The 11193-nt window shown below is 47.4% G+C and overlaps 1 protein-coding gene across 1 annotated transcript; it reads left to right on the forward strand.

The window, feature by feature from the left end:
• The first annotated feature begins 203 nt into the window (after positions 1–203).
• Positions 204–4042, forward strand: NHLH2 (nescient helix-loop-helix 2). Its single transcript, XM_001112098.5, has one exon. It carries the CDS (start codon positions 2044–2046, stop codon positions 2449–2451), a length of 408 nt encoding a protein of 135 aa, XP_001112098.1. The 5' UTR covers positions 204–2043; the 3' UTR covers positions 2452–4042.
• Positions 4043–11193: the final 7151 nt, after the last annotated feature.

Below are 11193 nucleotides of genomic sequence, written 5' to 3' on the forward strand. Positions count from 1 at the left end.
AGTGAACAATCATTCATATTGTCTACATCCTGAGATATTATCGTCCCTCGCTGCGGACACCAGCGAGATGACAGCTGCTTTTTCATTTTTGAATGTAATAAATATTTGCTGCTTTTAATATTTTCTGGAATCTCCCCTCGCTATTCCCTGGCATTTTAACTCTAAAGATTGGAGAACAGATTATCAAAAAGGCTTTTGCAAGGTAAGACTCCTTTAAATAATTTTTTTCAGCTTGAAATAAGTTAGATTATTCATACTGCATTTATAGATGCAGGTCATTCCATAGTTAAAGAGATAAAGCGCATACACGACATACTATTTATGAATATTTTTAAAGATCTGGAGGAGAATTTAACATGCTTTGAGGGCAACCCAGGAACTTTTTACCAGAACTACAACTATTTAGTGCTTATTGTGATTTTCCATTACTCGTCTATTTATTTCTGCCCTTTCAAGCTGACTGTGTAGATGCAAGTTGTTCTACTCATAAACGTACCCGAGAAAAGCCCGTAGGGAGTCACAGGCAGTTCACTGGGATCATTTGTTTTTATTTTGCCGTAGAGGACCTGATTTCCTCGCAGGGAAATTAAAGCTGTGTTGGCCCAATTCGCTCCTCAGCAAGTGAGATGCTGGGAACCGATCACGCATCCCCTTGCTTTTGTTTCTCTAGAAGCAAACGCTCCTATATGTCGCCGACGCGATTTCCCCCGCGCCGAGCGTCGCTGTGGCTGCCCACGCCAGGGCCCCGAGTTCGCAGCCGGGTCCTCACTCTCGACGCCCGGGGGACGGTGCGTGCAGCCCCCGCAGGGGCCTTTCTCCTCCTACCGCGCCCCTTCTTGAAGCCCGAATTCCCCCGAAGCCCAGCGGTTCCGAGTGGCCCCCTCCCAGAAGGCGCGCAGTCGGGGCCGATGCTCCAGGCGCCCCGGAGAAGCCTGGCCAGGTGGCGTTTCCAAGAGGGCACAGTTAGAGGAAGGCTAAGCACCGACATGCCCGGACTTGGCCAGGCCACCCGGCGACAGCTGCGGGCTACCGAGCTCCGGTTCCGGGAGCGCCCGAACTTTGCCAGCAGAGATGCAGCTCCCACCGGGACAACACGCTCGGCACCCGCTCGTCCCCGCCCGCCCCGCCCCGGACCCTTCCCTTCTCTTCCCTTTCCTCTGCATCCTCTCCTCCCTCAGCGGCCCGGCTGCCGGCATTTTCCCGCAAGGTGGTCGCCAGACTGTCGGGCGCATTGTCTGATCCCACGTCGCCGTGTCCCTAGGTCCCCTATGTGTGTGGCTGTCTGCGTGACAGATGGTGCTCCAGGAGCCTGCAAGGCCATCGGAGTCAATTTTCTTTTGAAAGGCTCCGCCACGTTTGTTTAGTCATTTCTTTATGATTTCGGAGAAGCGCGAGGGGTCCAAGAAGGCTTCCCGCCCCCAGCCGCTGGCTCTCTGCTTGCGCTCCGGGATGGAGGTTCCTGACAGCCCGCATCCCAGCGCCGGGCGCCCCCGGCGCAGCCCCAGACCAGCGCCAGGCCCTCGGGCGCCGCGGCTGCCCGGTTGCTTCGCCGGAGGCCCTCGGGGCGAGAAGCGCACTCCGCGTCACACCGCCCCCATGAAAACCCAGATGTATTCGTTGTTCGGAATCACTCGTTTGTCTGGGAAGGGGACGAAGGGAGGGAGACGGAATAGCGCGGTTGGCATTTGGCCGGAAGAGGCACAAAAACCCAGTCGCGACCCTATAGGCCTGCGGTCGTCCCCCAGGCCCCGGGCCACAGGCCCGCCGTGGCCGTCGGCAAGTCGAGGTGTCGGGTCCAGAATGCGGCCTGGGTCAACTGCGTCCCCACTGGCTCCCGCGCCATGGGGACGCGCGGGGCTCGCGCCCTCGGGCCAGATCCTCTCGGCGCCCTCCAGCGTCGCGCGCCGGCCTGCTGTGGGGAGGGGGCCCGGGCCGCGCGTCCGCTGGGAGGGCCGGTGTGGTAGGCCTCGGCCGCCATCCTTCCAGCAAAAGACCCTGATTTCTTTTACTGATTAATTTTCCGACCCCTCCTCAGCCTCCAAAATGATGCTGAGTCCGGACCAAGCCGCAGATTCGGACCATCCCAGCTCGGCGCACTCGGATCCGGAGTCCCTGGGCGGCACGGACACCAAGGTGCTGGGCAGCGTGTCGGACCTGGAGCCGGTGGAGGAGGCCGAGGGCGACGGCAAGGGCGGCAGCCGGGCCGCGCTCTACCCGCATCCGCAGCAGCTGAGCCGCGAGGAGAAGCGCCGCCGCCGGCGCGCCACCGCCAAGTACCGCTCGGCCCACGCCACCCGCGAGCGCATCCGCGTGGAAGCCTTCAACTTGGCCTTCGCCGAGCTCCGCAAATTGCTGCCCACGCTGCCCCCGGACAAGAAGCTCTCCAAGATCGAGATCCTGCGCCTGGCCATCTGCTACATCTCCTATCTCAACCATGTCCTGGACGTGTAGGGCGGGGTGCGCCGCAGGGGGCCGCCTGTCCCGGTGTCCGCGAAACGCGACGGATCCGGGTGGCCGCCGCTGGGGTGGCGGAGGCTGCGGTGGTCCAGCGAGACGGCCACCTCGAGAGACTCGGGCCGGGGAAGAAGCTCGCTACCTGTTCTCTCTGGTCAGCAGGGCAACAAGAGAAGGTTTCCGATGCAGGCAGGTGGGGTTGTCTGGCGAGCCCGGGGGCTCGCAGGGGGGATTTTTCAGGCCAGGAGAACCTCGTGGAGACACTCGAGATGAGCCACCTCCGGGGCTCCCCAAGGGTTGTTGCTTTAACCCACTGGAGACTTTGAGTTCTCCTACGTTCATCCGCCACAAATCTTAATGTGTTGAAAGAATGAGGGCAGAAGTTCAGAGTATGCAGGCTCATAACTTTAGGCTATCTGGAATTTTTCTAATGGACAAATGACCAAACACTGGGGAGGAGGAGAGAGGAGGGATCTCGCCCGTAGAGATGGAAGGCACAGAAAGGTGCGACAGGAAACTTTCCTTTCTGTTGTGAAAATAAAGATTATATTAGAATCCAAATAAACCCTGAGTATTTAGTAAGGTTAAAAAGACAAATTGAGAACAATTAGACACACTGTGTGAGGATTTGAGCTTGGTGAGATTTTATCTCCAAGATATGACACCAAGGTAGACAGGAAAATCCATATTTAAATGGAAAAATTTAATATCTGATTGCTTTTGCAGGCGAAGTGCCCCTTTATATATCCAAAAACATCTATTTGTGACCTTAAACATGTGGACCCATAGGTGCAGTTAGAAAAAGACAACCTATTTTTATTTATGTTAGAAGGAGTAGAGTATTTTTTTCAAGACATTTATTTTTCAGAGTGGTGATACTTTTACTTTGGATACTCTGTGCCAATTTATTTATAGTCAAGTGTTTACACTTTTTCCTGTGGAATAATTATGTCTAACTTTTTACGTGTTTGTTGAGATTATACTGTGGTCTTTCTTTCTGCTCTAATTATATTGCACTTATATAACAAATTTCCCACTTCTCCCTGTTTCTAAACATATTTTATATATTAAGATGTTTGTTCTTGAAAGGTTCTTTTGTTGTGAGATCAGCAACACTAGCACTTCACTATTATAGTTTTTTAAAAAGTGTGTTATTCTTATCTGTAGTTATGTCTGAGAAGTCCTTTACAAGCTGTTTATAAGGAGAGTAGCTTCTTTGTGTGTGTGATGTTTGTGCGTGTGATGAATTTAGGAAATTAAGTTATTTTCCTAAGAAAAAAAAGAAAAAAAGAATTCAGAACTACTTTCCTCTGTGACACCAAAAAGAAAAGTCTATAACCTGAAAATGTTTCATGTTCTCTGCTGTGAAACTCTTAAAACAAGGAGTGTATTTTAGAGACAAGGGAAAAAAAACCACATCTGCTATCCAAAGATTTTAGTCTTTTTCAGGGTTTTTTTGTGTCTCTGTTGCTTTATATAATGCAATATTTTGTAGTGAAAATAGATATAATCTGGTTTCTATCTGACGAGTTTTTCATATCTCATGAATGGTGCGCTGTTTTGCATATAAATAAAGGTATCAACTAAAGTCCTCTCTTTTATTTTAAGCACACTGTCTAAAAATAATGGACATGTTAGCCGAGCATGAAATATCTTAATGGACTCAATTCCTTAGAAAGAAACTGGTAAACACAACAAAATCTTAACATCAACATATTTATGTAGTGAAATATTTGATGGTCAAATTTGGACGTGGATCAGTCCCATAAATAGATGCCCTACATATGATGGTGACATAGATCATTCTACTCTCAATGAGGAAAATAAGTATAGTGTTTATATAAAATACTACTTGAATTGTGGATTCTTTGCCTCTAAAAGAAAACTTAATAACTCTCTAACCCTGCCTCTTCAAATTAGAGTTGGGAAACTGAGGCCCAAGGAGTGACCTGCACTAAGACACATAGCTATTTAATGGCAGTGAGAAGAAGATCCCTGATACAATGACTCTCAATCCTCATGGCACTTATTAAGAACAAGGTGTCTATTACTGTTGTAATACTCAAACATCTAATCAGTACACAGATTCAAGACAGGGCACCTGCAAACAATAAAAAAAAAAAATTGAGCCCCGGACCAACCTTGAGATACGAAGAATAACATCTGCAAAAACCTGTGGCTAGTATAAAAATGCGAAATATATTGCTTACAAACAGAAGACATAAATGACTTAAAAACTATATGTACATATGCATATATAGAATATTATGAACTGTGAGTCTATATCACACCAAGTTTCAGAGTAAATGCAGTTAGATGGATGCTAGGCCTTATGCATATAAAATGTCTGTGGGATTGCTGGTATTCTTCGCTTTTCACCCAGGTGTCTTGTTGTCAGCTTCACAGATACCTACTAGGTAGGACCTCATCCTCTCCCTTACATGAAGGTGTGTAGTAGGAAAGTACTTCCTAGTGTGTGAAAAAGAACAGCACCTTCCGTTGCCTTGTATCTGGACAATGTCCTGGTCACTAGAGCAATGGCTGGTTACTTTGTGACCTGCAAAACACATGAGCGCCTGTAGGCCTTCTCACCTCTAGGCAGTGTGGAGGGATAACTACTCCTAGTTCTTATAGCACCTCTCTATTATACAAGAGAATACTTAGCCCTGCTCCTGTGCCAAGGGTATGAAATCAACTTCTAACCTCTGGAAACCTTCCAAGTGCCTCTCTTTCCCAGTTTAGGGGCCCAACTTCCAACTGACCAACACAGTCCTCCCATTCACCTGTAGGAGGAACCTATTGATACACTCCCCTAGACAAAAGGCCCTTGCTTTGGAATTTGGACAAAGGGCAGCATCCCTTCCTAGCTACACAGTCCATGTGATTCCAGGAGAGGATCTTCACAAAGTCATTTCAAATCCAAAGCTGCTGAACACCCTCCAAGAGAGACAAGCATGGTGGCAGTCTGCTAGACCAGAGGGTGACTGATACATCCCCTGAGTATAGCGCAGACACAGTGATTATTCTTTGAATGACGTGAGGTCTCATCCATGAGGTCTCAATTCTTCTTTGAATGACGATGGTGAGCATTCATTCTTACATTCAACCGTTGTTTATTGAGGACCCACTGTGTGCCAGGCATTGTTCTAAATGCTGAAAATAGAGTAACACATGAGACAAAGTCTACTGGAGAAAAGCAGTACACTGAAGCAAAAAAAATTAATTTTAGATAATGCTAAATGCTATGAAGAAAAATAAAGCAGGGTAAAGAATAGAGAATGGGGGCTGGACATGCTGGTGCTGGGTAGCATTTTAGAGAGGGCTGTTGGAGAAAGCCTCTCTGAGGAGATACATTGGTACCCTTGGCCCAGAGACTTAGGCCTGCTGGACCAGCTTCTACAGTTGCTGCTACTAGCGCTGCCTTTTCTTTTCTCATCCTGTTAAAATGTTCTGAGTGCTCATGCTACCAAAACAACCTGCGCAGGTCACTCACCTTTCTGCAGCTGGCCCCAACCTGTCCTTTACCTGAGCTTGGTCTTTCCCCAAACAGACCCAGAACCACATGTCTTTCTGCTGTCCCTTCACCTTCTTCTCTCTGCCTGCAGCCACTCAACAACTTGCCAGGCCATTGCTGCTCCCCAGAAAGCATAGCCCCAGCTGGCCCAGCAGACAAGGCTGCCTGTGCTGAATATTTCTCCACCCAGATGGCCTTCCCCTCACTTCTACCACTGCCCAGAAACTTCCAGAGAACAAGGGCAAAAGTACTGGGCAAAACAACCTTCCTCTTGAGGGAGAGGGGAAGAGGAGGGGCAGTGTATGACGGGATGGAATGGTAAAGGAAGGGCCAACTGAGGAGAGAGGACTGGGTAAGGAGGGAAATGAGACTGGGTGGGGGTGGGGAACTCTGGAGGGAATACCCGCTTCCCATAGGAATGCCGTTTGGGGAGGCTCCCTCCAGTGGCCCTGCCCCATGAACACACGTCACCAGACCACTATGATGAGGTGAGTAGGCAGAGCCAACCTCTGTGATGCTGTGATTTATCCATCTCTCCTCACTGCTGTCTCTGGCTGCCAGTTTTCTTACTGATGTTTGGGGTGGAGAGAATTTAGGGGGAGAAGAGGGTCAACTTAAGAGCATGCACAGCCAATACCCTTTTCCATACTTTGATGTGCTATCTCATTTATCAGTATTAGTAGTAGAAATAATAACTAATGTGGGTTGAGTGTGTACTATATGCTTACTAAAGTGCTTTGCATGCATTATCTCCTGTAATTCTCACAACCACCCAGTGAGGTAGGTACTTTTACTGTCTCCATTTAACAGATGAGGAATTTCAGGCTGAAAGAAATTGGATGGCTTGCCCAGTGCCAAGAAGCCATGTTTATCAGTTTATCAAAGTGCCTGCCCCTGCCCATCATACTCTAGAGCTGTCCTTTTATAGATGGGTAGCTGTGCCATGCACACATCTCCCCTTTGGCCCCTGCACTGCATCTCTCCGTCCGTGTGCCTAGGGAAAGCTTCGGCTCACGCGATGCCTAAGGAGTGCTGCGTCTGCAGTGCACACGGCTGCCCAACCAAGGGGACCAGTAGGGGGCAAAACCAAGCCTGTGCTCTGTATGCCAAGTCAAGCATGTGCCCTGGCTTGAAGCTGAACTATCTGGAGGAAGGGCAGCATTTTTCTACTTTGCAAGAAAACACTATAGGTTAATGGTGGCCCTGTGACAGCTCCCCCGCCAGGGCACTGTCATTCACCATCACATGGGTGAGGCTGGCTCTATCCACACTCCTCTGCATCTTCCAGCCCGTTCTCACGCTGCTTCTAGACCTATCTTTAAAAATTAGTGTGCCATTCTCCTTTGTGAATGTCCATTTTATTTTTTAATAAAATTCAAGTTCCTAATCTAGGCATAGAAATGTTCCACAGTCTTGTTCCAGACCCTCACTAGTGACATCTTCAGCCACTCTCCAGAGATTAAATATTCCTGCCAAATTGGGTTTCCTCACTTCCCCAGAGAGGCCAAGTCTTTTTCTTTTATGATCTGGGCCTTTGCACTTACTTCCCCTTTACTCACAATGCTCTCCCTTAACCTATTTTTTACCCAGAAAATTCCGATGATTCCACCGTGACCCAACTCAGACCGCATGTAACCACACGTAACGTCACAGAGCTTTCCTGTTTCTTTCCGAAGCATTAGCTGCTCCGTTCTCTGAGTCCCAGATACGCACATCATTATACCTGAATTCACCTGTTTTTCCCATTTCTGTGTTTGTGACCCAAGACTCTGGAGCCAAGTTCAGGCCCTGGCTCCAATTATTCTAAGTGTATGACATTGAACATGTTACTATGTCTCCTCAAGACTCCACTTTCATCCATAAGATGGGACAATATATGTACCAATCTCAAATGCATGTTATGAGGTTTCCATGGGATAATGTATAGTGCTTATCAGAATAGGAAAACATGGGAAGTGCTCAATAAATGTGAGCTATTTTTATTACATTTGTGTTTATGATATGCATAGGAATTAATATAGGATAGGCTAAAACCAGTTTTAATTCATTAATATATTAATGATTTGTGGTTTCCACCAACTGTATCCATCTGCATATGATATAATACTCAACAGTCAGCCAGAAATCATCCGTCTTGTAAGACAGGAAACCTAGGTAAGTTAATAGTGATCCATGGAATACACCACATGCACACATGTAGAGTTATCTACAGATCTGAAAGACCCACTTGACTCATGATAAAAGCCCAGTCTATGCCTTTTCTCTTTTACCTTGGTTTTTCTCATAGCAAGAATGCTGTGATAAGCGCTATAGCAGACTGGTCAGGAGCACCGACTCTGACAAAGCATGCCCTGTGTTCAATTCTCCACTCTCCTACTAACTGGCTGTGGCCTTGAACCAATTACTTAATTTTGTGCCTCAGTTTTTCCACCTGTAAAATAGGGAAAATATAGTACCTATCCAGTAGCATTGTTAGGAGGATTAATTAAGTTCATTCATGTAAAGTACTTAGAACACGTCTTGTGCTTGTAAAGAGCTCAATAGCGCTCACTATATTAGCATTTATGGCAGGCAACCTTTTTAACAATGAATTAAACAGTTTAATTATTCTTGAGATAATGGAGACAGAAACTGTGGGAATTTCCTGCTTCATTTCGATAAGTATTTCCAGGTCAGGAGGGAGTTCTTCATCTCCTTGCTGATCATTCCAGCAAGATATCAGAAAAAGGGAAGATTTCAGGAGCCTGTTGAATCAGGAGAAAGGTGGTGTGATTGGTAGATATGTATATGCGGGCAGGTCCTCTTAGGGTCCCCTGGGGTTAGGATGGAATAACTGAAAATAAAAGGCCACTGGAGTCAGTCTTCCAGAGAGGGACAGAGGATCATTGACCAAAGACAAAGAAAAAAACTTTCTCCAGAGATGTCTCTGTAGAGCAATAGCTGGTGCATTGACAAAAAGGAACCAGGGCTGGAGATGGTTCTCTGAGGGACATGAGGTGACCTGTGCTAGAGGGTGGAGCTCTGCAAAAGGGGGTGGTGGCCTTAGTTCAGGTGGGATTCGACTTCCTGGTGAGTAAAAATCAATTGGCACAAATTTTCTGAGCAATTACAGTTTAGAAAACACTCTTATGGAAAACTGTTAAAACATCTCCAAAAGCCAAGAGAGTAGTGAGATGGATTCAAGTATACACAACACCAATAAGTACATTTCATTTATTTTCTTACCCTGTCTTTCTCACTACCCCTTAAGACTTTTTGAAGCAAATACCAAACATCGCATCATTCCATCCCTGAAGACATCAGTAAGTATCTCTTAAAAGATAAGTACTCTTTTTTCTTTTAACAACAAATATACCATTATCACAGTAAAACAAACAGTATTTCCTGAAAATCACCTGTGAGCACTTGCATATTTGAGGGGACTTTCACAGCTGATCTAACCCACTTTCTCTGATGACTCTTTTCCTTCTATCTTAAAATTTTACCCCTTGTCCTCCTTAATTTTGGCAATTGCTCGTACACACACGTTGGATGTGAGTGCCTGCTCATCCCACTCCGCCTGACCCATCATGGGTGAGCAGGCCTGAAAACTGGCCCTCTGAGCACAGAAGCCTTTCCACCGCCCAAAGCTGCCCTGCAGGGTGTGCTGGGGTAGCTGACAGCTGGGTGCTGGCTAAATACAGCCACAGGTAAAGGGGAAGCTATAAGGGACTGCTGGAACATTTAGAGTGGATATGTTGCCAGAGCCCAATTTAGACAGATTTTAAGATTAAATACAAATCAGGTGGACTCTTTCAGCCATTGGTCAGGCACTAAAGTCAGGAGGGAACTTCAGAGTGAGGACCTCCTAGACCTCCCTGGCAGCAGCAGCCTGGAGGCCTGAGGGTCATTTACAACTGGCCGGTGCCCCTCTTTGAGGTCTGTTGTGTATTCTGTGTCTGTGAGTCCCTCAGGCCCCTGGTAGAGAGGGCTCAGCTGACCTGAGTGGTTAAGTGACTTGCCCACAGTTTCAACATCCTGCAGGGCAGAGCCACCTAGAAGCCTTTCACACCAATCCTGTGCGCCTTCCACACAAAGACCCCACACTGTCTACCCTGGGCTGCAGCTTAGGGACTAATAATAACATCAGCAAAAACTGAACAGGCATAGCATTTACCCTGTGCGAGGTACTGTCCATTATTAACTCACTTAATCCTCTAAAAATTCAGTGAAGTAGAAGGTGTTACTATTCCTAAATTACAGACGAGGACACTGAGACACAAAGTTAGGTGATATGCCCTAGGTCACATTGCTAGTTAGGATTGAAATGGGAAAATGAGTCTCTAAGGCAATACAATTAAAAAGCAAATACTTTGATAAAAGGAAAAAATATGTAAGTTTTCTTTGGTGTGAAAAGAAAAATAAACGACAGCAATTGAAAATGAGAACAGCTTTTCCCTTAAGCAGCGTGGGCCCTGGACTAGAGATTGGCCCTTCTCAGTGGACTTGTCCTCTGACGCCACTCGGAGAGTCCGAAACTTCACAGAGACTGCAAAGGAGCAGGAGAGGGAGGCCTCCGTGTGGGCTGGTTCTGCGTGTGTCCGGAGAAGGCTCTGTGCTGACATCACGCCTTATATAAGCTCTGGATCAAGCTTCCGGGACATCCAGATGAGTCACTTTTACCAGAGGATCCTGACCAGGATGCTTAGACTTCCGGAGATACTCAGAAAGGCTTAGCGGTTAGTGCCCTTGCATAATTCCTACTAAATGGAGAAAGAAATGAGTGTCCTTCTTAATTTAGGCTAGATATGGGCACTAAAGGCCTTACACAAAGAAAGTGATCCCCTCCGGGATCGCACACCCATCTTCGACCCGGCAGCCGTCTACACAGCCGCACACCTCCATCGCCTTCTTCTTTATACCTGGTTCTGGTTCCTAACCTCGCTGTCAACACAGCCTAACGCCAGGCACTTGGTGTTATTGTGAGGTGGTGTGGTGGAAGGAACTATCACTTGCTGCAATAGTAGCTAACTCTTAATTTTTTTAAAAAAGTGTAAATCTGAGACTGAAAGTTGTGGGTGACGTTTAGTGTGAAGTTCGGGCGTCCCTGGATGGGCTGCGTGTGTGGTGGGCAGCGTCTGCCTCGCCGGCCGCGCTCCTCTCTGCGTCGGATCTGCATGTGGGCCGGGATTTGTCTTTGGCTTCTTGTCTCGTTTGGGATGAGACCCTCGCGTCCCAGGGGAGGG

Source organism: Macaca mulatta, chromosome 1, assembly GCF_049350105.2.
Source record: "Macaca mulatta isolate MMU2019108-1 chromosome 1, T2T-MMU8v2.0, whole genome shotgun sequence".
Classification (NCBI taxonomy): Eukaryota; Metazoa; Chordata; class Mammalia; order Primates; family Cercopithecidae; genus Macaca; species Macaca mulatta.